General features: G+C 49.9%; 4 protein-coding genes and 1 pseudogene across 6 annotated transcripts in view; 3 read left to right on the plus strand and 2 right to left on the minus strand.

The window, feature by feature from the left end:
* KANK3 (KN motif and ankyrin repeat domains 3) overlaps positions 1 to 1,687 on the plus strand; it is a 9,906-nt gene extending 8,219 nt beyond the window's left edge. For 2 of the 3 annotated variants that reach the window (XM_014447220.2, XM_023746096.1), the window contains 3 exons: positions 264 to 403; positions 494 to 694; positions 777 to 1,517. In XM_014447220.2, the coding sequence (XP_014302706.2) occupies positions 264 to 403; positions 494 to 694; positions 777 to 1,088 (653 nt within the window). In that variant the 3' untranslated portion in view covers positions 1,089 to 1,517. The other variant, XM_023746098.1, reaches the window with a different exon arrangement.
* A 161-nt stretch (positions 1,688 to 1,848) lies between these two features.
* Positions 1,849 to 2,923, minus strand: RPS28 (ribosomal protein S28). The gene is made up of 4 exons (XM_006105005.3): positions 2,782 to 2,923; positions 2,648 to 2,695; positions 2,119 to 2,252; positions 1,849 to 1,926 (listed from the first exon to the last, which is right to left on the minus strand). Exons 1-3 carry the CDS (start codon positions 2,818 to 2,820, stop codon positions 2,130 to 2,132), a joined length of 210 nt encoding a protein of 69 aa, XP_006105067.1. The 5' UTR covers positions 2,821 to 2,923; the 3' UTR covers positions 1,849 to 1,926; positions 2,119 to 2,129.
* NDUFA7 (NADH:ubiquinone oxidoreductase subunit A7) lies at positions 2,918 to 7,838 on the plus strand. Its single transcript, XM_006105004.3, has 4 exons — positions 2,918 to 3,025; positions 3,396 to 3,445; positions 6,510 to 6,659; positions 7,654 to 7,838. Exons 1-4 carry the CDS (start codon positions 2,975 to 2,977, stop codon positions 7,742 to 7,744), a joined length of 342 nt encoding a protein of 113 aa, XP_006105066.1. The 5' UTR covers positions 2,918 to 2,974; the 3' UTR covers positions 7,745 to 7,838.
* Positions 7,839 to 10,408: 2,570 nt separating this feature from the next.
* Positions 10,409 to 14,730, plus strand: CD320 (CD320 molecule). Its single transcript, XM_014447227.2, has 5 exons — positions 10,409 to 10,606; positions 13,061 to 13,168; positions 13,452 to 13,685; positions 13,977 to 14,126; positions 14,298 to 14,730. The coding sequence occupies exons 1-5, from the start codon at positions 10,492 to 10,494 to the stop codon at positions 14,423 to 14,425; spliced, it is 735 nt and encodes a 244-aa protein (XP_014302713.1). The 5' UTR covers positions 10,409 to 10,491; the 3' UTR covers positions 14,426 to 14,730.
* A 3,182-nt stretch (positions 14,731 to 17,912) lies between these two features.
* LOC102431964 lies at positions 17,913 to 21,730 on the minus strand (annotated as a pseudogene).
* Between the last annotated feature and the right edge of the window lie 4,546 nt (positions 21,731 to 26,276).

A 26,276-nucleotide genomic window follows, 5' to 3' on the forward strand; every position in this document is an offset into this window, starting at 1 on the left:
ACAGTTCTCTGAGGGAACAATGATGGTGCTTGTAGCCATAAAAATAAACATCCCTTATTGAGTGCAAGGTAGAGAGGGCAGAACACTGAACGTGAGAGGAGCCACATGGCTCTTGGTGGGAGAACCTTGTAGGCAAAGGGGAGTCAATTCATGACCCATGGGGACCACCTGTAACGCAGATGAACCCGAGACTGGGAGAGGTGAGTGAACCAGGTTGGGCTAGGGGTGTAGGCTTAGTTGACTGATCCCCTCCTTACTCTTAGGAGTCTGCAAGGTTGACTGCCAGAATCAAGCAGGCTACTCAGCCCTAATGTTAGCTGCACTCACCTCTGTTGGGCATGAGGACATCCCTGTGGTCCAAAGACTCTTCCAAATGGGCAACGTCAATGCCAAGGCCAGCCAGGTGCGTGGATACTTACAATTCAGGAACCAACCCTGATTTTTACCTCCCTTCCCCTAAAGCCCACCCAGTCCTGTCTTCCCCACTCCACAGACAGGACAGACAGCCCTCATGCTGGCCATCAGCCATGGCCGACAGGACATGGTAGCAACCCTGCTAGCATGTGGGGCAGATGTCAATGTGCAAGATGTGGACGGAGCCACAGCACTGATGTTTGCCAGCGAGTACGGGCACCTGGAAACTGTCCGGCTGCTACTGGCCCAGCCAGGCTGCGATCCTGCCCTCCTGGATAATGTGAGCTACTGTGGATGGGCTGGTTGGGTAGGCAGGGTACCCATGCCTTGGTTCAGTGACCTAACTGTCTGTTTTTCTTCAGGAGGGCACCAGTGCCCTGGCCATGGCTCTGGAGGCTGAGCAGGATGAGGTGGCTGCTCTGCTGCATGCCCACCTGAGTTCAGGCCAGCCTGGTCCCCCGGTGAGTGTAGCTCTAACCTCAAGCAACAAAACTTTACAGCTGCACACTGTGCAAGGATACCCAGCATGCTCTAGGAAGGTCTCCCCTTCCTACTCCCTCAGGGGAATAGTAGGATGGGGATCTGGGGGCTTCATCTCCTATGTGGGTGGGACACTTTCTCAATTTTATAGATTGAGACTGAGGCCTGCAGAGGGAAAGGGACCTGATCTATGATCAGAGGAGGCCTGGTAGAGTTTCTGTGAGTTATTGCCCCCAAAGAGGCTCATAGCAAAGGAGTTTAGGACCCTTTGTAGTTAAGCCTGGTTGGGGAAGAGGATGCAGGCCCCCTGCAAGAAGGAGCTTCAGAAATGAAGACTGGATCAGTTTGCCAGCAGCCGGCAGGTAGGGAACACCCAGTGTGTCCCTCCAAGGGGAGAGAGGTAATACTCAAAGCTACATCAGCTTGCCCATTCTCTCTTTCCAATAGAGATGTGGGAAAGGAGGCATGGTTAAGTGCCTCTTCCAGGTCAGATGGGGTAAAGGCAGGATTCAAACCTAGGCAGCCTGGCTCCTGTGAAGGAGTTTTTCCTCAAGTTAAGCATCCTTGAATCTGTGGCATCTGAAGTCCACAAGAGATTGTGACATGACCTCCACCACCTTTCTCACCAGTCACCCCCTGACTCTCCCACGGCCACGCCTGGTCGAAGAGGAAGCAGCGATAATGGAGAGGACCCCCAGCCTCAGTGAGCGGCCTCGCACAACGGACCTGGATAGGGGCAGGGTGGCGAAGGATTGACCTTTCCTAACAAATAAAACATTTCTAACTGAACTTGTATCATTTTCTAGGAGCACATATAGACACTTGGTTTCCGTTCTTCAAAAAGAAAATGCCTTGTTGGGGTAGAGCCTCCCTCCCTCCCTCAGGTTTCCAGAATGCAAAGGGGCCAGTGACCCACCAGAAGGTATTGTAAGCCTAGTGACCCCAGACAAGAACCCGAATTTACATAAACGCTTTATTAACAGTGGAGCATCTTCCCCATGGGCCATGTGGTTCACCCAGACAGCCAGGACCCTGTAAAAAGACCCAAGCATGAGATGCTGACAGGCCTCCCAGCAACTGGCAAACTCCCTCCCAGCCTTGCAGCCCGTTTCTACATCCTCCTCCTCCAAGAGCCCTCACCCAGGGCTTGCCAAAGCCTCCCGCCACCAGCCGGAGAGTTCACGGGGCCGGCTCTCAGTCCCCCCATCCCGGTACTGCACTCACCAGGCACCAGTTCAGCGCAGCCTCCGAGCCTCTCGCTCCGACTCCAGCAGAGTGAGCACGTCGCCCTCGCGCACAGGGCCTTTCACGTTGCGGATGATGGAGCGGCTCGTGTCGTCCATGAACTCCACGCGGACCTACGGGACCCACGGGGGTGGGCAGCAGATCTAGATTTAGGGGGCGTGAAGGGGCCGGCCCAGGGAAACAGAAAGGGGGATGAGGCTCGCTGGCAGGTAGGCCTGGGCCGGGAGGAAAACCAAAAAGGCGGAGACTGGCGAACAAAGCTCCCGAGCGCCAGAAGCTGCCACCATGGGGGGAGGCTGCCGCTCTGGGCCCGTTGCGGACGGGTCCACACTCGGCAGGGCGTGAAGCCACACCGGGCCCACTGAGACCGCTGAGCCAAGAGGAAGGGGTTCCCTGGAGCTCAGACCCACTGGCAGGACCTTGGGGGGGGTTCGGACTCCAGGAACCTGGGACAAACGGTTCTCGGATTCCACGAGGGGCAGTTCCGATCCCGGGGCCCACGCCTCACCTGCGTGCACTGTCCCTGGGAACCGGTCCTGCCCAGCACCTTGGTGACCTGGTGGAGAGAAGCGAGGTCAGCACCGCCGGGCCCGGTGCCCCAACCCACCGGCCTCCCTTCGGCCCCGCCGGCGCCCTTCTCACCCGGGCTAGCTTGATAGGCTGCACACGGCTCGTGTCCATGATGGCGGCAACGGTCGGGCGGAAAGGAGTCACGTGCTTTGGGGAGCGTCTTTATACGCCGTCCTAGCCCCGCCCCCCTCTCGCGAGATTACACACATTTCCCAACAGCCCCCGCCTCAGCTCTGCTGCCGGCGTCCTTCAGCGCGGAGGGGAGATGGCGTCCGCCACCCGGCTCATCCAGTCGCTGCGGAACTGGGCCTCCGGGGTGCGCGGGCGGGGGGCCGCGCTGGGCTGGGGTGGGGGCTGCGCGCTCCGTGCGCCCGGGACCCGCTCCGTCCCTCTCTCCTGTGCCCTGGCTCCGGCAGCCTCGGTGCCAAGATCTCCCGGGGCCAGGCCCGCGCTCCGCCCGGGACCCCGTGAGGCCGGAGCCCGGGACACACCCACCTCCACTCCCGCCCTGTGGCCGGAGACCTGCGTCTCCCTAGTTCCTGACCGCATTAGCCTTGGGTCTGGTGGTCCCGGCCCGACCTTCCTTTCCACGGGGCCGTCTCTGCCTTCCCTTCATGTCTGTCCCTGGCTGTCCCTCTCCCCTCCCGGGTGCCCTGCTGGCTGACCTTCCTTTCCTCCTCCCACAGCAAAACCTGCAGGCGAAGCTGCAGCTGCGCTACCAGGAGATCGCCAAGCGGTGAGCAGGCCCCGCTCGCTGCTCAAGCCCCCGCCCTGTTCTGTCCTTCTTCCACCAAAAACAAAACCGTGTTCCTTTAGACCAGCGGTTCTCAACCTGTGGGTCGCGACCCCTTTTGGGGTCGAACGACCCTTTCACAGGGGTCGCCTAAGACCATCGGAAAACACATATATAATTATATATTGTTTTTGTGATTAAATCACTATGCTTTAATTATGTTCCATTTGTTACAATGAAAATACATCCTGCATATCAGATATTTACATTACGATTCATAACAGTAGCAAAATTACAGTTATGAAGTAGCAACGAAAATAATGTTATGGTTGGGGTCACCACAACATGAGGAACTGTATTAAAGGGTCGCAGCATTAGGAAGGTTGAGAACCACTGCTTTAGACCCTGAAGCCCTGGCCAAAATCCTGCCTCTAGCTTCCTGGCAGGTTGTGAAGACAGGTTTGCCTTTAAACTTGCCGGACTACCCCGTAGACTTGCTCTTGGAAACAGCCGATTGGCCGTGAATTCTGGTTGGGGATCGTTGTGATTTGCAGTCCTCAGTGTGGCCTTGCCCGCTGGTGGTATCATTCCCAAGCAATAGATGGGGGGGGGGGGGGGGGGACAAACAAAACTGAGGCGTGGAGACACAATCATTTGCTTAAAGCCATTCAGAAGCTAGGAAGTGACACCTGGGACTTGAACCCAGACTTGTCTTGATTTCAACTCATTGATGTCCAAAAATTGCTTGATATTTACAAGCCCTTGCCGTGTCCTCAGCCTTGGGGAGACCAGTGCAAACAAGGAAAGTTCTGGTCCTCATTCCTTCATATCCTAGGAGAGAAAAATGTAGAGAAAAACACAGCAGGCAAAAAAAACAACAACATTATTCTGGAATGCTCCAAAGATAAATGAGAGTAATCTGGAGGGTTACTACCTTGGGTCATGTGGGTCAGGAAAAGTTTCTTTTCAGGGATTGACATTTGATTCACCTAAATCCGTGGTTCTCAACCTTGGCTGCACATTAGAATCACCTGAGAATATTTTTAAAATCCTGATTTCTGGGCCCCATCCTCCGGAAATTCTGTTTCTTTGTTACTAATGTTGTGGCCCCACCCCATAACAAAGAAACAAATTCCAGAGGATGAGGCCCAGAAATCAGGATTTTAAAAAGATTCCCAGGTGATTCTAATGTGCAGCCAAGGTTGAGAACCACTGACCTAAATGATGAGAAAGAGCCAAAGGATAATTATTGAAGAAACCTGGGCAGAGAGAACAGTAAGCACGAAGGCTGTAAGGCCCAACAGAGCCAGAAGCAGGAAGGAGGCCAGTGTGACAGACACAGGTAGGAAAGGGGATAGCGGTATAAAATTAAGTCAGTGGCAGGCAAAGGTAAGGCAGTCTTGGAGGGTTGGCAGTGAAGGAAGAAAAAATAGCATTAAAGTAACCAAATTTATGTGAATGCCTAAATGGTGTGATTAATTCCTAATTTCAAAAGTTTAAATTGCTTTTCCATCCAGGGTTTGGGCTAGTTGAGGAAACTTGTAAAATTTTCAGTGTCTTTAGGGTAATGGTGCCCCCTAGTGATTCATTTGGGATTTTCCTTTCAGCACTGTTTTTTTTTTTTTTGGTTTTTTTTTTATTTCAGAGAGGAAAGGAGAGGAAGAGGGAGAAAGAAACATCGATGAGCCCGGCTGGCTGAGCCCGGCTGGCGTGGCTCAGTATGAACCAGGAAGTCACCGTTCGATTTCCAGTCAGGGCACATGCCCGGGTTGTGGGCTCAATCCCCAGTGAGGGGAATGCAGGAGGCAGCTGGTCAGTGATTCTCTCTCATCATTGATGTTTCCATTGTTCTCTCCTCACTTGCTCTCTGAAATCGATTTAAAAAAAATAAAGAGGAAGAAAGAAACATCAATGGAGAGAATCATTGGTCAGAATCGAATCCAGGACCTTTCAGTCTGTAGGCCGACTCTCTATCCACTGAGCCAAACCAGCTAGGGCCAGCACTGGTTATATCTTTTCTGTGTTAGGTTGCAGAAAACTATGGCCATTCCTACAGAGATCATCTCTACTCCAGGGCCTGAGCAAATTCTAACTGCCACACAGGACATTATTTTGAATGTTAAATTTTTAAAATTTATTTATCTGTATTTATTTTTTTAAAAAAATACACAATGACTATCACTTGTATTAAGAAAAAATTTAAATCCTGGCAAAATGATTACCAGACAAAAAGTTTGTTTAAAAACATGGTTGAATGAAAGCCCAGTTTTAAAAGATTTTTCCTATCATTTTGCCCTCCCTCTCTGCTGTATTTTCTAGGGAAGCTCCTCTTGAGGTTAGGGTTTCCTTTTCAGGCTTCCAGCTTCTTTGTAAATTCACCTCAGGCCCAGAACAGAGCTCTGTTCACCCCCCTTTCTGGCAGCAGCCACCATGAGGTGACAGGAAATGCAGAGGCCTGGGAGGCTTGGAATACAAGGTGCTCTTTGAGTTATAAGCCTTGATCCCAGCAGGGTTCTCCAGAGCAGTGGTCGCCAACCTTTCGGACCTCATGGACCACTGGTTGGCAACCATTGCTCCAGAGAGTTTCTGAAATAGCAGGAAACCCAGTTGTGTAGTGTGGCCTTTGGGAAGGAAGCCCCTCAGAATGAGCTATGTTTGGAGCTTGTTGCCCAAGCTTTTACTGATTAACTACTGGATAGGTAGTGGGCAGAGCCTCACAACCTGGCTTCTTCATTTCCTGAGCATCTTCAGGTGGAAGTGAGGTCATGGGGAGGGTGGGAACAGTCCCAGGTGTTCAGACTGGGCCTACCCCTTCCATGGGTTTCACAAAAGGTCATTCATCCATTTGGGGCAGGTAGGGGACCTGCAATGGAGCAGACCCAGCTCTCACATCCAAAGCCTGGGCTGCCACTTGCTTCTAGGCTCTGGACCCTCTCCAGGCATGTCCCTCCATGACAGTGTACCAAGGGATACCCCTGGCCTGCAGCCTGTCCCAGTGACACAGGTGACCAGCCAGGCAGTGAGAGCAATATGGCTTTGCTTTAATGCTGATGTCCTTTTTCCTCAGAACTCAGCCTCCTCCCAGGCTCCCTGTGGGCCCCAGCCACAAGCTCTCCAACAATTACTACTGTACCCGTGACGGCCGCAGGGAAGCCACACCACCTTCCATTGTCATGTCCTCACAGAAGGCGCTGGTGTCAGGCAAGCCAGCAGAAAGGTGAGGATGCCACACACTCCTACAGCCAGCCTGTTCTCTCGCTTCTGCTTTTCAAGGTCCCATTTACCTAGCATCAGCTGTGTTGGGAACCATGCGGCCAGGAGCTTTTCATCTGCAAACGCATTTAATCCCCACCTACCCCAGTGTAGGGGTTAGGGCCGAAGGCAGGGGTGGGTTTTCTGCAAATCAGATAAAGTTCCAGGGTCCTTTAGTTTCAGGTGTACAGTATAATGATTCGATATCTGTATATATTGCAAATGTTAGTGTTTGTCATTTTACGTAGTTACAAATTTTTTTTGTACTGAGAACTTTTTAAAAATATATATATTTTATTGATTTTTTTACAGAGAGGAAGGGAGAGGGAGAAGGAGAGAGATAGAGAGTTAGAAACATCGATCAGCTGCCTCCTGCACACCTCCTACTGGGGATGTGCCCGCAACCAAAGTACATGCCCTTGACCGGAATTGAACCTGGGACCTTTCAGTCTGTAGGCTGACGCTCTATCCACTGAGCCAAACCGGTTAGGGCTGTAATGAGAACTTTTAACATCTTCTCTCTTAGCAACTTTCAAATATACAATACAGTGTTATTAACTACTAGAGGCCTGGTGCACGAATTTGTGCATGGGTGGGGTCCCGCCAGCCCTGCCTCCAATCAGGGTGGGGGGATCGGGGGTGGGGCTGGCTGGTGGGAGGGGCCATGGGTGGTTGGTTGGCCAGCTGGCCCCGCCCCCTAGTCCAACTCCCAGTGGAGGGGACAATTTGCATATTAGCCTTTTATTATCTAGGATAGTCACCATGTTGTACATTGCACCCCCAGGACTTACTTATTTTATAAATAGAAGTTTGTACCTTTTATTGTTTGTTTTTTAGATTCCACATATAAGTGAGGTCATATGGTACTTGTCTTTCTCTGTCTGACTTATTTCACTGAGCTTAATACCTTCTAGTCCATCCATGTTGTTGCAAATGGTAAGATATCATTCCTCTTCCAGCTCAGCTTTGGCAGCCACTGAGAAGAAGGCGGTGACACCAGCTCCTCCCATACAGAAGTGGGAGCTGTCCCAGGACCAGCCTTATCTGTGATACTGCTCTGGGCCACCTGACTGTGCCCTCCTTGTCTTCCATTCTGGGAGAACGTGACCTGACTTATGACAAATATATTATATTGTGCTCTCTAGTATCACTTCCATTTTTACTTTAAAAAAAAAGTATATATATGTATGTGTGTGTGTGTGTGTATGTATGTGTGTATATATATGTGTGTGTATGTATGTGAATATATATATAGATTTCAGAGAAGAAAGGAAAGGGAGAGAGAGATAGAAACATCAATGATGATTGGCTGCCTCCTGCATGCCCCCTACTGGGGACCAAGTGTACAAGTGTACAACCTGGGCATGTGCCCTGACCAGGAATTGAACCGTGACCTATTTCATAGGTCAACACTCAATCACTGAGCCATGCCGGCTGGGCCATTTTTACTTTTAAAGTGACACTGGGTTTACTTGGATTTCGGGGTGAAGTTGGTGCCAAATCTCTTAACTCTGTCAGTGCTCCAGGGACAGAGAGGAATAGTAGTTCTCGGGCTCCAGGGTGACATGTCACAGACATGGATGACATGGTACAGGGGGCCTAGAGAGATCCCATCCCTTCTCCAAGGGCCTGGTTCTATCCCTGAGAGTGATGGGCTGGATTCCAGGGCCTGTGGGGGTTGGGGAGGTTCTGACTGAGAAGACAGCAGAGCCAAAGACATACTGCTCACTTATCTCTCTCAAGAGCTTCCCAAGCCATTGCTCATGTGGACATTGGCTGGTACCCTCCCACTGTGGCCCCTGCCTTACTTTGACCACCTTGCAGCTCAGCAGGGAAGGCAGAGGACAGCAAGGTGGCTCACAGGTAAAGCTCACCCAGGACAGATGAGGAAAGGCCTCCCTGAGCCAGAAACCTTTCTGCTCAGGGCATGGGGGTACAGGGGGTGAGGTAGAGTCAGCCAAGGTAAGTAAGGGGCTTGTACCTGTGGAGGAATGAGCAGGAGAGTAAAAGCCAAGACAAAGTGGCCCCAGTCTGGCTGCAGGAGTGACAGGGAGCAACACAGTGACCTCAAGTGGGGGAGTGGCATGGCTGCCCCATGAAAGAACCCTGCAGCCTTTGCAAAGCTTAAGATCAGCTGTGCGCCAGGGGAGTGGAAGTGGAGAGCAAGGCAGGAAGCAGGAAAGGGTCACAGTTCCAGGCAGGAGGTATAAGTGGCTCAGTGTGGGCATCTCAAATGCTAAAAGCTCATTAGAGGTAGGGAGCCCCGCAGGCTGAAAAACCTGGGAAGACTTCCTGGAGGAGGTGGGGATTTGGTTGGGGTAAATGATAAATCAGACTCAGGACGGTCAGGAGGGAAAGGAAGGCTGAGCAGGGTATGTGGAAGCTACAAGGAGGGCAACCCTGGAGGGCTTCAGAAGACCCCAGGCAAGATGTGCCATTGAAGGTTTCAGAATAGTTTTATGACCCAGACTTGAGATTTGGCAAGGGAGTAAAATAGGGAAGGTCTGACACCTGAGCTCTTTCTGTGTGCTAGGTACAGTTCTGAATGCTTCCTATCCATGATCTCAGCTCCTTTGATCCTGTGAGGTCACCACTGTTGTCAAGCCTCCAACAGCCCTTAAGGCCAGGCACTCCTCCCCCTCTCCTCCCCCGCGCCCCCAGTCCTATTTGCTACTCAGTCCACCTGCTTCTGCACCCTTGCATCTTTGCTTCTTACCCATTTCCCCTGGGAGATTATTATCAGAAAGTATAACTACTCCAAAAGCAGCTATAACCTCCGACATTTTCAAATAGTGAAGTGTGCCATCAACTGGCAAACAGAACCCTTTCTGTGAAAATCTGTATGCTATAGTGTAGCTTCACAGGAAACAGGGTGGTCAATACTTGCATATCCGGCATAATGCTGAAGGACAGTGATTTGCTTGGATGAGGTCTTGCTGGCAGTGGGACTTGCTGCTTCTGAAGACAGAGCTGTAGGCGAAAATATTTTCTAGAAGAGAACACAGAAACCAGATTGACTAGAAAGCTTGCAGAAGGCTTGTTATGTGCCTTCTGGGTGAGTGTGAGAAGTGAACACCCAAGGATTGCCTTCACAGATCTTGTTCCAGAAGTGAAGAATAATACTTCCCTATTGGGTACATGAGGACTAAATGAGACAGCGTGAGCGCACCCAGGTGCCAGGGACAGGATGTTTATGTTTATTTTTTAAAGGAATTATAAGTTTATTAGGTCATCTAGATAACCAGATGGGCTGAGCCCCCAAATGGCACCAGCCAGGATGTTTATATTTAAAAGCCCACTAGGTAGTAGGCACTGGGGACGCAAGAACGGCATTCCTGAGCTCCTAGGCCTGACATTTCAGTTGGGAATCAGACACTAAACCAAAATAAGTAAATAGATAATGTGTCGGGTGCACGAAAGAAATACAGTAAAGAGGGTGTCAGGTGCACAAAAGATTAGAAGGCGAGGATGGGGCGTGTCTGAGGGGAGTGGTTGCCATATTAAATACGATAGGTAGTACCTACACTGCGGCATAGAACGTTACATGTTGTAAGTAGACGTCAACAAGTTGGTTTCCATCCCTCTGTACCTTTCGCTGTACCTTATCACAGGGAAAAGTGCGAAAGAGCCAAATCGCGGGTCCCCTCGCATTCGGAGATTTACGGTAGGCTTAGCAGCCAGACCTCTGTGCTCGGGCCCCGCCCCCGGCGGGTGGGCGCGTGCGCGGGAATCTGAGCTCCTCCGGAGCCAGACCGCGCGGGCCAGCGCTGGGCGTGGGTGGCGCATTGAGCGGTTGGATGGCACTGGGAGGAGCGCAGCGGACCGCGGCTCTGGGCCTGACACTGCAGCTGCTGCTCGGCTTCGTGCTGGGCCTGGAGGCAGCCCCGACCCGGTCCCGGGCCCAGACCATAGGTGAGTGAGCTCCGCGCTGCCCGTGCGCCCGCCTGGCCAGCAGCCTAGCTTCGTCCCTGCCGGCACCGCCTCGCTATTGGCTGCGCCGCACTCCGTCCGGACACTCCTCCTGCATGTGGCTCTTGACTCTTTCGCTGGGAAATTGTGCGAGTCCTCACCAATGAAGAGTTCACTGCCTGCCTTTCACTACCGTGCGCTGGCCCTGCTCACACCCCGCACCTGCTCTGCTTTATCGTCACCCGTTGTTACCTCCAAGCCGTCCGTCCTTCAGCCCTGCAGCCCAGCGCGGGCTCGCCGCAGGCCCTGGTTGTCCGACCTCTAACGCTGCGGGGTCGGTCACCTGGTACCTGGTACCTTCCGCAGCAGCAGCGTCTTCCAAACCCTCCCGTCTGAGCTGAGGCCTTGTGGCTGTTTCTTCGGTGGCCATCCTCCCACCCAATCTCTGCACTTTTCTCCTCTAGCCTTAGAGAACGAAAGGTCCCCCTCCCTGTGACCCCCGGCCGATGTGATGTTGGCGGCTGTCTCAGGTTCCCAGAGGCAGCTGGGAGGGTTAGAGTGGCCTCCGTGTGTGCGAAGGTGCCCCTGACTTTCAGCTGTGAGCTCAAGTTCACACACGTGGGCTCCCCTCTGATCTGGTCCTCTACCTCAACCAAAGTCCCTGCCTTTTCAGGCTGAAGGTTCCTGTAAGGAAGGCAGGACTCATGTTAACCAAGTACCAAACCTTTACATACAAGCAGTCTCCTCAGGACACTGAGGTAGGGACTCCTCACTGCCCCATTTACAGGTAAGAAAACCACGGCTGGGAGGAGTCACTGGTCTGGTCCCCCACCCTAATGAGGTGGGTCCACTCTGCTCTGCTGCCCACTTTACATGGGGACACACACTCCGGCAGGTCAGGGAGAGATGTTGCTTGTCCAGACCAAGACTGGCCAGGCCCGGGAGGAAGCTGAGCCTGGATGCCGACAGTCCCCCCTGGGCAGGGAAGGAAGCCAGCTCCAGGTTGTCTACAGCTCTTCCCCGCCTCCACCCAGTCCAAGGACTGTGTGGCCTACAGCTGCAGTTGGGCCTGGAGGTCTGCAGAAGAGCCAGCTGTGGAGAGTGGGGTGTTTGGAGGCTCAGGCCTCTGTGAGTAAAAGTGGAAGGGGCAAGTGGACCAGCATCAAATGGGGCGAGGCTGGGGCCAAGCCAGGTATTTGCCACCCATCTTGCTACATCTAGGAGGAAGCCCTAGAACTCACTCTCTTGCTCTGTCCCTCAAACTCAGGTTCCAGTTCCTTTTGTGCTCCTCCCGATCGGCATACAGCCCAGCCCTTGCTGTCAGGGGTCCAGGAAGGCTCAGATCTCACCGGAGTGTGACCTGTGTTCACGTATTGTCAGGCACCCCCTGGGCTTTCGGTCACACGGTCATGGTCCTGGCACACTGAGTGTCCAGTCTAGTCCCTATCAGTTTAAAGAGGGTGTTGTAAGTGGGAAGCAGAACCTCAGGAGTCTCTGAGAGGGACAGGAGACCCCTCCCAGGAAATAGAGTGAGATCTGAGGCTGAGGAGGAAATCTCCAGGTACAGAGTGGAGGGAGGAAAGGGTATACTGGGCCAAGAAACAGCACAGACAAGGCACTGAGGTGGAACAAGCCAGGCTTCTTGGTGAAGCAGTGAGGAGGCCACGACAGAGGGAGCTTTGTGAAGAGGAAAACGTGGGAGGAAGCGAGGTTCCAGGAAGGGTTCAGGGCTGAGCTAGGCCTGTGGGTCACATGGAGGAGGCAGGATTTGGTTGTGAGAGGCTGGGTGGGCCAGGAGACGGCTTTGAGCAGAGGACAGGTGAAGTGGGTTACCAAATGATGGGACTCTGAGGGCTCTCCAGTGTCCAAATGGAGATGAGGTTGGGGGCCTGGCGAGGTAGCACATTCAAGATAGGAACGTGGTCAGATCTGGAGGAATTTAGGATCTAAGTTGACAGAGTTTGGTGACTAAGCTGATCTTTTACCCCTTTCTTAAGTAGGTGGGATGTCATGGGCCCTGCTGACCCTGACCATGGGCCTGATCCAGGGCAGGTTCAGAGATGGCGCCTCCCCAAGTCTGTTTAACCATGCGGTTTGGAGAGAGTCCTGGGGAGACCATCTGACCATTTGGAGCTTGGTAATGACTCCAGTATCAGTGAGACCTGGGTTCAAACCCTGACTCTGCCACCAGTTCTGCTGCTTCTGGCCTTACATCTCAGTGTTTTCTTTAGAATGGGGATCACAATAGAACCTGCCCAGTAGGGCTTGTGGTGAGGCTGTGAACTCTTTGGCTTCAAGCCCCACATATAGTAGGTCCTCAGCAAAGGGTGACCACCAATATAGTTCCAGCGCCCCGGGACCTGGCCTATCTCCTGGTGTTCGCAGCCTGTGACTACTAGACTTCTGGAGAGGGTCCAGACTCAGGCCTCCCAGGCCTCACTTGTGTTCATCTTGCAGGCTCACCCACAGGCTTCCAGTGCCGCATCAGCGGCCACTATGTGCCCCTCCTCTGGCATTGCGATGGTGAAGAGGACTGCCCTGATGGCAGCGATGAGGAGGAGTGCAGTGAGTGGTCGCACCTTGGGGTGGGGCTTGCAGGGATGGGGCCACAGGAGGTGATGCTTGTGGAAGGGTTGTGGCTTTCAGGGAGCACGGTGGGATAGGGCCTGGTGGGGGTGGGAGCGCTGTAAGGAGGGAAGTCTGGGTCTCAGGCTTGAGAAGAGGTGAGTTTACAGGGAGGTGGAGTTAGTGTGGTCTTGGACCCGGAGGCTTGTAAGAGGATGGGCTGTGGGGAGTACCTGGGCCCTGTTGTGGGGGCGTTAGGGACCTGACTGACTCTGTACTCCAGAGATAGAGCCGTGCACCCAGGATGGGCAGTGCTCACCGCCCGAGGGCAGCCTTTGCTCTTGTGACAGCATCGATGACTGCCCCGATGGCATCGACAAGATCCTTCTCAACTGTAGCCGCCAGCCCTGCCCGGCAGGGGAGCTCCACTGCCTGCTGGGCAGCACCTGTATCCCACATACCTGGCTCTGTGATGGCCACCCAGACTGTCCTGACTCCAGTGATGAGCTTGGCTGTGGTATGTGCCATGGGACCTCATCATGGTTGTAGCAGTGGGGAGGGCTGGTCGTTAGAGGAGGATGTCTGACACCTTCCGTGTGTGACCAGGCTGAGAGTGTGGGCTTGTGCATTTGCTGTTGTCTGCATACCTTTGGGGGCAGTGAGAGGTCACTCCTAGCACCAGTGCTCACCAACCTCACTCAGTCTGGGATGGAGGATGAGCCTCAAGGTCTCCCTCAGGCACATGGAACACCTGTTCACACCCCCACACACCCCTTCCCCAGCTAATGAATGCCTGGATTTATTGCAGGAACTGAGACCCTCCAGGAAGGCATGTCTGTGACCCCTGTGACCCTGGAGAGTGTCACCTATTTCGGGAATGCCACAGCCACCTTTGTCAGGAACCAGGACTCAGTCCAGTCTGAAAATCGAAGTGCCTATGGGGTTATTGCAGCTGCTGGTATGCACAGGCCCTCCCACTTCTACTTCCCTGGGCCTGGGGCGGCTGCTCCTAGGAGCTGGGGCTTGGGGAGGGGACAGGATGCAGACCCCAGTCCCCATGCATTAGGATCTTTGTGGGTGTGGGGCTCCTTGCACTCCCTCACCCAGTCCATTTGTCTGTTCCCCACAGTGGTGCTAAGTGCAGGTTTGGTTGCCGCCACTCTGCTTGTGTTGTCCCGGCTCCTGTACCCGCCAGGGCTGCTGGTGGTCATGAAGGAGTCCCTACTGCTGCCAGAGAGGAAGACCTCACCGCTCTGAGGATGAGCTCTTGCCATCATGTTGCTGGGGCCCTGAGTGTGGCAGCTGTGGGGACATGCATGTGGCTGCTGGCACACCAGGCCTCAGATGTGGGTTCTTCTGACCATAGTCCTGCAGACCTGAGTTCCTGTGGACTTGACCCTGGAGACTGGATGTGCCTGACCCAGCCCCTGAATGTGGGGAGCCTGGATCAGAACATGCCCCACCTGGGGTTGGCCCCAGGCCGCTCCAGGGTGGCCTGTGCATAGACACTGCTCCTGCCCTGCCCCGTCTGAGCGTAGTGATTAAAGTTATTTTGCATCACCTGCCTGCTTCTGGGCCTCTGTCTCCCTCTGCCCGGGCAGTCTGGGCAGCAGCCCACCTCTGTGGCCATTCTGCTTCTTGCTTCCTGGGACCCAGAGCAGGGGCGGTTGGGCAGTCTGCATTACCCACAGGCTTCTTCAAGGAGAGCAGAGCTTGGGCATTGCCTCCTGGAGTCCAGAGGATCCCTGTCTATCATGGCTGCCTCTTTGAAATGGAGGCTGGTTTCTGCTCCACCGCATTTTAAAATGTAGGTTTTATTATCCAGGTATGATGAGGCCAACAGATCAGGAGAGGACACGTTGTCCTTGGCTGGTGTGGCTCAGAGGTTGAGCATTGACCTATGAATCAGGAGGTCATGGTTTGATTCCCAGTTGGCACATGCCCAGGTTGCAGGTTCAATCCCCAGTAGGGGACATGCAGGAGGTGGCTGATCAATGGTTATCTCTCATTGAGGTTTCTATCTCTTTTTTCCTCTCTGAAATCAATAAAAAAAGAAAAGACACATTGTGTCCTGGCCACTGTTTTACCAGTGGTTAGAGCATTGGCCCGTACACCAAAAGGTTGTGGGTTTGATTCTCGGTCAAGGGCACATACCTGGGTTACAGGTTCAATCCCTGGCCCTGGTCAGGGTAGAGCAGGAGGCAACCAATTGATATGTCTCTTTCACATTGATGTTTCTCCCTCTCTCCCCCTCCCTTCCACTCTCCAAAAATCAGTGGAAAAAATATCCTTGAGTGAGGATTAACAAAGAAAAGAAATACAACTCCCTAAGAGGAGGGCCCCCCTGCAGTCAGGAGGCAGAGGGAGGAGAGAAAGGGGCCAGAGCCGCGACTGTGGTTCCCACCAGAGGAAGGGGTGAGGCAGGGTTAGCAGGCTTGGACTGCTAGTTTGAATAGTTCCAGTGGGCTCGGCACAGGCACTGTCTATTTTGCGTCAGCCTGTTGACAGTGACGCACAAGCTAGGAAGGCCTGAGACACACCTGGGTCTTGTGTGCTATCTCAACACATTTCCCTGACCAGAGGCAGTGTTGTGGCTTGCTGGGCCCTTGTTCTTAGTATGATCCCAGGATGCACCTCAGCAGCAACCACCAGGGAACTTCAAGGAACAAGATTTACTCATGGGTCCTGGAGCTTACATGGCAGGCTCAGGGCCACTCGGCGTGATTGGGGAGTGAGGGATGGCACCAACCTGGGGGTTCTGCCTTTATTAGGGATGGAGGGTGAGTCATCTAGGGTTGCCTGGGTTCTCTGTTGGTATATTTAAAGCATAAGAGCAGGAATGAGGGTGCGGGAGGGAGGAGCAAGGTCACTCAAGTGGCCAGTTATCTAGGTCACCCGGGCTTTCTGTGGGAGCAGCGTGATTCCTATCTGGGTTGTCTTGCTAGTAGACTGGCATTATATTTATTCAAGCTGGATGTCTTTTGAAATGGATGCCTCAGCCATCAAAAGCTTATTGTCAGGCACTTATACTATACTGTCCCTACTTGGCACCTGGTCCTGGGGTGATCAGGGCAAGGGCATAATGGCTCTGGATTGGTTGGTTTGCACATTAAAGTTGAGTTGTTTGCTATCTCCAGGAACTAGCTAACCCTGAGGAACAGTCCCTCCCTGGTTAGGGAGACCCCAGTTGCCAGAGCATCAAGAATGCAGAAAATATAGACCAGCTGGTGTGGCTCTGTGGTTGAGCATTGACCTATGAACCAGGAGGTCACAGTTTGATTCAAGGTCAGGGCATATGCCTGGATTTTGGGCTCAATCCCCAGTGTGGGGTGTGCAGGAGGCAGCCGATCAATGAATCTCATCATCATGGATGTTTCTGTCTCCCTCCCCATTCTCTGAAATCAATAAAAATATATTTTTAAAAAAAGAATACAGAAAATATAATTAATATACATCCTAACTGCTAGGTGAGGAGGACAAGGCTCTTCTCTGACCCTCTTTCCTCATCACTGAATGGGGTGGCCAGGGCCCCGATAGCCTCTGTGAGGCAGTGACCTCACTGACATCACTGACATCCTTGTAGGTGGTCTGGATATTCGTCATCAGCTGGCTCCATGCAACCCAGTGCTGGGCAACACCCAGGGCCCCATGCAGGGTCCTATACAGGATCTCGGGCTCCCATGTCTGGCTGGCAGGAAGCTGGCTCCTGATATAAGATGTTTGGAGGGGATGAAGCAGGTGGGTGTACCAGGAGGGCTTCCAGGAGGTGGTAAAGCTTGGTTTTGGGACCCTGCCCCCACTGGGAGAAGGTGGTTGAGGGGGGTTTTGGAGTCTAGGCCTTAGGCAGCATGTTGGGAGCTGAGTTCTCTGTGGGGCAGAGGGGGGTTGAGGCTTGGGAGGTGGGCTGCTGCCAGGATATGGGGGCCTTGACGGTGGAGCAGAGGGTGCCCTACCTTCTGGGGTACAAGGCCTTCCCTCTGCACCCTGTGGGTGTACCTGAGCTGGCCAAGACGTCCTGTCAAAGAGACGGAACCATGGTGGTTGACAGGAAGGAGTTATCACAGAAGTGTTTTCTTTTTTAAATTCTTTGATTAGAGAGAGAGAGAGAGAGAGTAAGGGAGAGAGAGAAACATCGATTTGTTGTTCCACTTATGTATTCCTTGGTTGGTTCTTGTATGTGCCCTGACCAGGGATCAAACCCACACCTTGGTGTTTCAGGGGGACACTCTAACCAACTGAACTACCTGGCCAGGACTGAGAGCAGGGTTTTCTTGTTTTTAGGTTCTGGGGTTTTCTCCTTTGCCCAGGCATGGTCAGCTGCAGTGGGCCAGGAGCTATGAGGCTGGCTGCAGGTGTCACACGCTGCCTAAGCAGAGGCCTAGGATTTGGATCTTTCTGAGATTCACTTGGGTTTTCAGTTATCAGGGAAGTCAATCACTGCACACCTAGGAGCTCCCCAAGGGCATATGCCAGTCGGGGGCGTGCAGGAGGAAGCCGATGGATGATTCTCTCTCATCATTGATGTTTCTATTTCTCTCTTCCTCTCTGAAATAAATAAAAATATATTTTGGAGAAAAAGAAAAGAAAAGCTACAGTCATTTGAGACAAATGGATGATTTTATAAAGTTAAAATCAAAAGACTGAAAAATTAGAAAATTCATTAAGTATGAGAAAGTAATAAAACACAAAAGTGACCACAAGAATTAAAAATGTTTAAATCGCAGACCTGGGAAATGGACTCTTCTCACAGCCTTCTCTGGAGAAGAGAAATTCCGTACGTGTTCTGACAGCACTGCACCTTCGGCTTATTTTCAGTAGTTGGTGGAACATGGATAGGAACCGCATTGTTGCGTGGAGACGTTATTTTCACGTCTGACATTTCCTTCTGGGAAACAGTGCGGTATATCTCTGCCAGAACTCTCTGAAAAGCAGCTTCTACATTTGCAGAGTCTAGAGCTGATGTCCCAATGAACGACAAACCATTCTTTTCGGCAAAAATTCTTGCTTCGTGCGTAGGAACTGCCCTGAGATGACGCACATCACTCTTATTGCCCACATGCATGATGACAGTGTTAATATCAGTCTGATCTCTCAGTTCTTTCAGCCATCGCTCTACATTTTCATATGTGAGATGTTTAGCAATGTCACCAACCATTAAGGCACCTACAGCTCCATGACAGTATGCTAATGTGATAGCTCAAAATCGCTCTTGCCCAGCTGTGTCCCATATCGGTGCCTTCATTGTTTTCCCATCAACCTGGATGCTTCATGTTGCAAACTCTACTCCAGTGGTGCTCTTGCTTTCAAGATTAAACTTGTTTCAAGTAAATTGAGACAAGAGATAATTCTTTCCAACACTGGAATCTCTGATAAGGACAACTTTGAAGAGGTTGACGTATTTGTCTCGTGGGCGCCCATAGCAAGGAGTGAAGGGGCAGGAGTAGCAATGGAATGGGTGGGACCAGGGGGACGTTGCTGCAGGGGGTCCCCCCTTTTTTAATGTTACTGTCATTTTATTTTTTCCAAGTTTAGAAACATTTTTCAATTACAGTTGACATTCAATATTATGTTAGTTTCAGGTGTCAGACATTTATATAACTTATGAAGCAGTCCCCCCATAAGTCTGGGCCCCACCTGACACCATACAATTGACTACCATATATTCCCTATGCCATACTTACATCCCTGTGATTACTTTATAACTGCAATTTGTACTTCTTAATCTATTTTCCCTTTTTTACTCATTCCCCAACCCCTTCCCATCTGGCAATCATCAGTTGTTCTCTGTATCAGTGAGTTTGTTTCTATTTTGTTTGTTCATTTATTTTGTTTTTAGATTCCACATATAAGTGAAATCATATGGAATTTGTCTCTCTGCCTGACTTTTTTCACTGAGCTTAATACTCTTTAGGTCCACCCATGTTACTGCAAATGGCAAAGTTTCATTCCTTTCCAAGGCTGAGTATATTCCATTGTATATGTGTACCACAGTTTATTTTATTTAAAAATTTTTTAATAAATCTTTATTGTTGAAAGTATTACATTGTCCCCTTCCCCCCCCATTGTCCTCTCCCACCCCCCTCCTCCCAAGCCTTCACCTTGGATTATGCATATATACATATGAGTTTATTGCTTGATCTCTTCCCCCCCTCCACCCTCCCCTGTCTGTGTCCTTGGATTATGCATATATACATATGAGTTTATTGGTTGATCTCTTCCCCCACTCCACCCTCCCCTGCCTTACCTCTGAGGTTTGACAGTCTGTTCGATGTTTCTATGTCTCTGGGTCTATTTTTGTTCATCAGTTTATGTTGGTCATTAGATTCCACATATGAGTGAGATCATGTGATATTTATCTTTCTTCAACTGGCTTATTTCACTAAGCATAATGCTATCCAGTCCATCTATGCTGTTGCAAATCGTAAGAGTCTTTAGAGCAGTATAGTATTCCATTGTGTAGATGTACCACAGGTTTTTAATCCACTCATCTGCTGATGGGCACTTAGGCTGTTCCCAAATCTTAGCTATGGTGAATTGTGCTGCTATGAACATAGGGGTGCATATATCCTTTCTGATGGGTGTCTCTGAGTTCTTGGGATATATTCCTAGAAGTGAGATCACTGGGTCAAATGGGAGTTCCATTTTAAATTTTTTGAGGAAACTCCATACTGTTCTCCACAGTGGCTGCACCAGTCTGCATTCCCACCAGCAGTGCAGGAGAGTTCCTTTTTCTCCGCATCCTCACCAACACTTGTCGTTTGTTGATTTATTAATGATAGCCATTCTTACAGGTGTGAGGTGGTACCTCACTGTTGTTTTGATTCGCATCTCTCGGATGATGAGTGACTTTGAGCACTTTTTCATATGCCTTTTGACCTTCTGTATGTCCATTTTGGAGAAGTGTCTATTGCAGCCGTGGGCAAACTACGGCCCGCGGGCCGGATCCGGCCCGTTTGAAATGAATAAAACTAAAAAAAAAAAAAAGACCGTACCCTTTTATGTAATGATGTTTACTTTGAATTTATATTAGTTCACACAAACACTCCATCCATGCTTTTGTTCCGGCCCTCCGGTCCAGTTTAAGAACCCATTGTGGCCCTCGAGTCAAAAAGTTTGCCCACCCCTGGATTGAGATCCTTTGCCCATTTTTATTAGATTGTTTATTTTCCTTTTATTAAGTTGTATGAATTCCCTATAGATTTTGGAGGTTAACCCCTTATCGGATCTATCATTGGGAAATATGTTCTCCCATGGAGTGGGCATTCTTGTTATTTTATTGATGGTTTCTTTTGCTGTGCAGAAGCTCTTTATTTTGATGTAGTCCCATTTGTTTATTTTCTCCTTAATTCCATTGTCCTAGGAGATGTATCTGTAAACATGTTCCTACAAGAAATGTCTGAGATTTTGCTGCCAATGGTTTCTTCTAGGATTTTTATGGTTTCATGTCTTACATTTAAGTCCTTTATCCATTTTGAGTTTATTTTTGTATATGGTGTAAGTTGGTGGTCTAGTTTCATTTTTTTGCATGTATCTGTCCAGTTTTCCCAAGAAAACTTGAAGAGACTATCTTGACTCCATTGTATGCTTTTGCCTCCGTTATAAAATATTAAGTAAGCATTATGACTTGGGTTGATTTCTGGGTTCTCTGTTCTGTTCCATTGGTCTATATGCCTGTTCTTGTGCCAGTACCAGCTGTTTTGATTATGGTAGCTTTGTAGTATAACTTGAAATCTGGTATTGTGATTCCTCCATAACACAGTTTTTTTTATCTACTCATCTATCAATGGGCACCTAGGTTGCTTCCATATGTTGGCTATTGTAAATAATGTTACAGTAAACATAGGGTTCATATATCTTTTCAAATTAGTGTTTTTGTTTTTTAAGTTTTAATATGTTTTTTAAAATTTTTTAAATCTTTATTGTTGAGAGTATTATAGATGTTCTCCTATTTCCCCCCATTGTCCCCCTTCACCTGGTTCCTGCCCCACCCAGGCCTTCACCACCCTATTGTCTGTGTCTATAGGTAATGCATGTATGCATGTAAAATCTTTAGTTAATCTCTCTCCATCCCTCTTCCCCCTTCCCTCTGAGATTCGTCACTCTGTTCCATGTTTCCATGCCTCTGGTTCAAATTAGTGTTTTTGTTTTCTTCAGATAAATTCCTAGAAGTGGGATTACTGGGTCATCTAATAGTTCTATTTTAATTTTTTGAGGACCCTCCATACTGTTTTCCATAATGGCTGCACCAGTTTGCATTCCTGCCAACAATGCATAAGGCTTCCCTTTTCTTCACATTCTCACACCACTTGTTGTTTATTGATTTGTTGATGATAGCCATTTTGATAGGTGTGAGGTGATATCTCCTTGTGGTTTTAATTTGCATTTCTCTGATGATTAGTGATGTTGAGCATCTTTTTCATATGTCTTCCTTGGAGAAATACTATTCAGGTCCTCTGCCCATTTTTAAATAAATTGCTTGTTTTTGGTGTTAAGTTGTATGAGTTTCTTATATATTTTGTATATTAACTCTTTATCAAATGTATCATTGCTATCTTCACCCATTCAGTATATTGCCTTTCATTTTGTTGATGGTTTCCTTTGCTGTGCAAAACCTTTTTAGTTTGATGTAGTCCCATTTGTTTAATTTTTTCTTTTGTTTCCCTCGCCTGAGGGGACATATCTAAAAAAATATATTACTAAGAGCTATGCCAGAGATTTTACTGTTTATCTTTTCTTTTAGGAGTTTTATGATTTCAGGTTTTACATTTAAGTTTTTAATAAATTTTGAGCTTATTCTTCAACATAGTGTAAGAAAGTGGCCTAGTTTCATTTTTTTCTATGAACCTGTCCAGTTTTCCCAACACCATTTATTGAATAGGCTATCTTTACCCCATTGTATGTTCTTGCCTCCTTTGTCATTAATCAATTGACCATAAAGGTGTAGGTTTATTTCTGGACTCTCTATTCTGTTCCATTGATCTAGGTGTCTGTATGCCAGTGTGGCTACCAGCTCTTTGTTCCACTTGATGGTGGCTGCTGTCCTTTGGGGGCTGGGCTAGCTTGACATTACCATCAGGAATATCTCTGTCATGCCTGGTGCCTTAGGGGGACAGCTGGGATAATGGGCCTCCCCCGCTCCACGTGCCTCTCCGAATAGCCTTTCCACATGGCCACCTAAGCAGATGGCCACTTGCCTTTCATGGCAACTCAAGGCTCCCCTAAGTGCAGAGCTGAAGCAGCTGAAACTTCAAAAGCTCAGACCCTCCAGGAACTGGGCCAGCATCACTTTCTGCCCCATTCTGCTGGTTCAGTGCATGTGTGTGTGTGGGGGGCGGGGGAGGTGGGCTAGAGGGGGCACGAACACTGGGAGGGCCCAGTTTGTGGGGCTATCCTTGCAGACCAGCTGTCACAAAGGGGAAGACCCGGGTGTGGGGAGAGGAACTTCCCATCCAATGAGCCAGCTGATGAGCCTTGGGCAGATAGCTTTGTCATCTGTACACTAGGGCAGTCGCAGGGTCCACTCCCTCCACCTCCTCGCCCTGTGAGCATGCCCTTTGTTCATTAACAAAGGTGTCAGCTCTTTGTTCCCTCAAGCAGGGCTCCTTCTGACTGCCAGCCAGTGAACCTGTGCAGCAAGCCCAGTGATCCTCCAGGGGGGTCCAGGCATAAAAGGGAGGGGTGTTTGGGGGCCCACTAGGAGGGGTGTGTGGACAGGGTGGGTACAGGTCCCAGTACCTGGTGAAATTCTGGTGGGCCAGAGAAGGTGGCCCGGAGGGAGAAGTGTTAAACATGGGGAAGGGGGTGGATGGGCATATGTGTGTTTTGTTCAACTCTCACCATTCATTCTATTTTTTTTTTTTTTATCAAGGAACATTCATATAACATAAAATTAACCATTAATCATTTTAAAGTGGACAGTTCACTGGCACTTAATACATCTGAAATGCTGTGCAACCCCCACCTCCATCTATTTCCAGGACATCTTCATTGTCTCAAAAGGGAACCCCTCCCCATCAGCAGTCACTTCCCCCTCCCCTCTGCACCCCCCCCCACCCAACACAAATTCACATCTTGTTTTGAAGGCTTGGCTGTTCTGACAGTTCATATAAATGGAATCACACACTGTGCCCTTGTGTCTGGCTTCTCTCACTGAGCTCATGTTTTTCAAGGTTCTTCCCCCAAAGTTTCCTCATTTCCCATTTTATGACAAATACCCCCCCCCCCCCCCCGCCCATTACCCAAGTAACTACTGGTTGGCTTCTGACACTATAGACTATTTGCATTTCTAGAATCATATAGTATATACCCTTTTTTATCTGGCCATTTTTACCTAACACAATTATTTTAAGACATATCCATATTGTTGCATGACTTAAAAGTTAACTCATTTTTATTGCTGAGCTGTAATCCATTGTATAGCTAGCCCACAATTCATTTACCAATGCATCTGTTGATAGATACTTGGGTTGTTTCCAGTTTTTTATTATTACAGACAGAGATGCTATGAACATTTATGCTTTTATTTTTTGGGTAAATTCCCAGGAGTGGAATGCTTGCCTCAGATGGGAAGTATATATTTAATTTTAAAGAAATTTCAAAATGTTTTCCAAAGTGGTTGTACTCTTTTCCTCTCCCAACAATGTAAATGTTCTCATTCCCTCATACCCTGCATCACCTGCTGTCGTCAGTCTTTGCAATTTTAGTTATTCTAATAGATGTGTAATGGTATTATACTGTTTTTTATTTTATTTTTTCTTTATTTTAAAAAAATATTTTTATTGATTTCAAAAAGGAAGGGAGAGGGAAAGAGATAGAAACATCAATGTTGAGAAAGAATCATTGGTCTGCTGCCTCCTGCACCCCCCTGCTAGGGATGGAGCCTGCAAGCTGGGCTTGTGTCCGGGAATCAAACCATGACCTCCTGGTTCACAGGTCGACACTCAATCTCTGAGCCACACCAGCCAGGTGAAAATTAACCATTTTAAAGTGACAATTCAATGGCATCTAGTACATTCATAATGTTGTGCAACCTCCATCTGTAGGAGTACAGGAATCTTTTAATGAGTTTGTTGCATTTCACAAAAGATCAAGTTGGGACTTTGATTGGGATTGCATTGTGTTTGTAAGTTAATTTGTAGAGGAACACAAACATTCATTGAGCATGGACTGTGTGCCAGGCATTGCTGTAAGTGCTAGAGATGGTGCCTGAAAGACAACAAAGCCCCCCCCCCCCCCCTCCATGATGTGGAGGGGGAGAGGAGGCAGAGGACCAGCTAATAAACTGGTCAGATGGTGCTAAATTCCGGGGACCAAAAGCAAAGTAGGAGGGAAGGGCATGCTGGGTTGGGGAAAGTTGGGTCACTCTTTTTATATTAAACTAGTGACCCGGTGCACGAATTTGTGCACAAAGAAAAGAAATTAATTAGAAGAAATATTTTAACATCACTATTCGCCCTTTCTCTATAACAGAAGTGTCAATCAAATTCACGATCAACAATGACAGATGGAAACACACAGGCGTGCGACTGGTACCAGCGAGAGCTTTATATGTATCACACATGTGCGAATCAACTTAACCTTTTATAGTTATAGAATAAACTTGCTTAATTAGACCTGCTTTCTGATTTAGCTAAACTTTTTCCAGCCCAGTGAAGCACCCCAACTTCTCTTTCAGGTAATTGTCAGCAACACAGCAGTAAATACAACACAAAGCAGATTATTATTGTAGATCATGCAGGGAGAACAAAGGGTAAAATATTTAACTGCAGCAGTGTTTGACTATATTCTGCACAGTGCGAAAACCTGAAGTCATTTTCAAGTCATTTCCACCATTTCTAACTTCTTTTCAGTCAGGTCAAGTTTCTAAGCTTTCTAAATCTCCATTTTCTGGCTAATGGAAAGAAAATAGAATTCCACCGAGTATCCTATCTACCTACTCCAGGACTTCTGTGAGGATCAAATGAGATGAAGCATAGGAAAACACTTCACAGACATTTGGTTAAAGTGTAAATGTTTCCATCTGGGTATAAAGCAAGTCGTGTTCCTGTGCTAAAAAAAACTGTAAGGAGGCTAGTTGCTACGTGATGGCATTACCTGGCGCCCACAGTGACCTATTACGGGCTGGCCATGGGGTCTTGGCAGTGTTGGCTGCGATTTGGTGGGGTGTTGCTCCGGGGTGGTGGCGGGACCTGTGTCCCACTTGGGGGAAGTCGAGTGTTGCTTTGTCAGCCAGATCCCTGCTGCCATTTCTCTGTAAATGGCAAGTGTGTGTGTCACAGCAGCTCCTGTGTTGAGTGTCTGCCCCCTGGTGGTCAGTGCGCATCATAGCGACCGGTCAGACAGTGGGAAGGACACTTAGCATATTAGCCTTTTATATATAGCCTAGAGGCCCAGTGCACAAAAATTTGGGCCCTCGGGGGGGGGGGGCAGAGGGGGTCCCTCAGCCCATCCTGTGCCCTCTCGCAGTCTGGGACCCCTCAGGAGATAATGACCTGCTGGCTTAGGCCTGCTCCCGGGTGGCAGAAGGGCAGGCCCAATCCCTAGGTGCAGCCCCTGGTCGGGCTTCAAGAGCAGGGGCCGATTGGGGAGTTGGGCCGCCACCTCCCTTATCCATGCACAGAGCAGGAGCGGATTTGGGAGGATTCCGGATGCCCACCCTCAGTCACGCTCCAGGGTTAGGGGCCGATGGGGGGGTTGGGGGCACCACCCCCCTGTCACCACTCCAGGCCAAGGTTCGATGGGGGAAGGTTGCAGCGCCACCCCCTGTCACGCACAGAGCAGGGCCATTCAGTGGGTTTGGGGGCTCCGTACCATGTTCATACACAGAGACACAGGGCCGATCTGGGGGGTGGGGAGCTCCCCCCCTGTCACGCACAGAGCAGGGCCCATCAGGGGTTTTGAGGCGCTTCCCCCCTGTCACGCACAGAGCAGGGGCCCATCAGGGGGGTTGGGGGAGCCCCCCCTGTCACGCACAGAGTAGGCTGGTAGGGGAGTTTGCACCGCCCCCTGTCACACACAGAGCAGGGAGGATCAGGGGGTTGTGCGCTGCCCTCTATCACCCACAGAGCAGGGCGGATCAGGGGGTTGGAACGCTGCCACTCTCACACTC

This window comes from Myotis lucifugus, unplaced genomic scaffold (genome assembly GCF_000147115.1).
Source record: "Myotis lucifugus unplaced genomic scaffold, Myoluc2.0 scaffold_628, whole genome shotgun sequence".
NCBI lineage: Eukaryota > Metazoa > Chordata > Mammalia > Chiroptera > Vespertilionidae > Myotis > Myotis lucifugus.

Bases quoted from the DNA above. Each gene is read 5' to 3' on its own strand.
- RPS28 (XM_006105005.3), bottom strand. From the start codon at position 2,820: ATGGACACGAGCCGTGTGCAGCCTATCAAGCTAGCCCGG. The intron at 2,696-2,781 runs GTGAGAAGGGCG...TCTCTCCACCAG, and splicing joins AGCCTATCAAGCTAGCCCGG to GTCACCAAGGTGCTGGGCAG. The intron at 2,253-2,647 runs GTGAGGCGTGGG...TGGGTCCCGTAG, and splicing joins CCCAGGGACAGTGCACGCAG to GTCCGCGTGGAGTTCATGGA.
- NDUFA7 (XM_006105004.3), top strand. From the start codon at position 2,975: ATGGCGTCCGCCACCCGGCTCATCCAGTCGCTGCGGAACTGGGCCTCC. The intron at 3,026-3,395 runs GTGCGCGGGCGG...CTCCTCCCACAG, and splicing joins TGCGGAACTGGGCCTCCGGG to CAAAACCTGCAGGCGAAGCT. The intron at 3,446-6,509 runs GTGAGCAGGCCC...CTTTTTCCTCAG, and splicing joins TACCAGGAGATCGCCAAGCG to AACTCAGCCTCCTCCCAGGC.
- CD320 (XM_014447227.2), top strand. From the start codon at position 10,492: ATGGCACTGGGAGGAGCGCAGCGGACCGCGGCTCTGGGCCTGACACTG. The intron at 10,607-13,060 runs GTGAGTGAGCTC...TTCATCTTGCAG, and splicing joins GTCCCGGGCCCAGACCATAG to GCTCACCCACAGGCTTCCAG. The intron at 13,686-13,976 runs GTATGTGCCATG...GATTTATTGCAG, and splicing joins CAGTGATGAGCTTGGCTGTG to GAACTGAGACCCTCCAGGAA.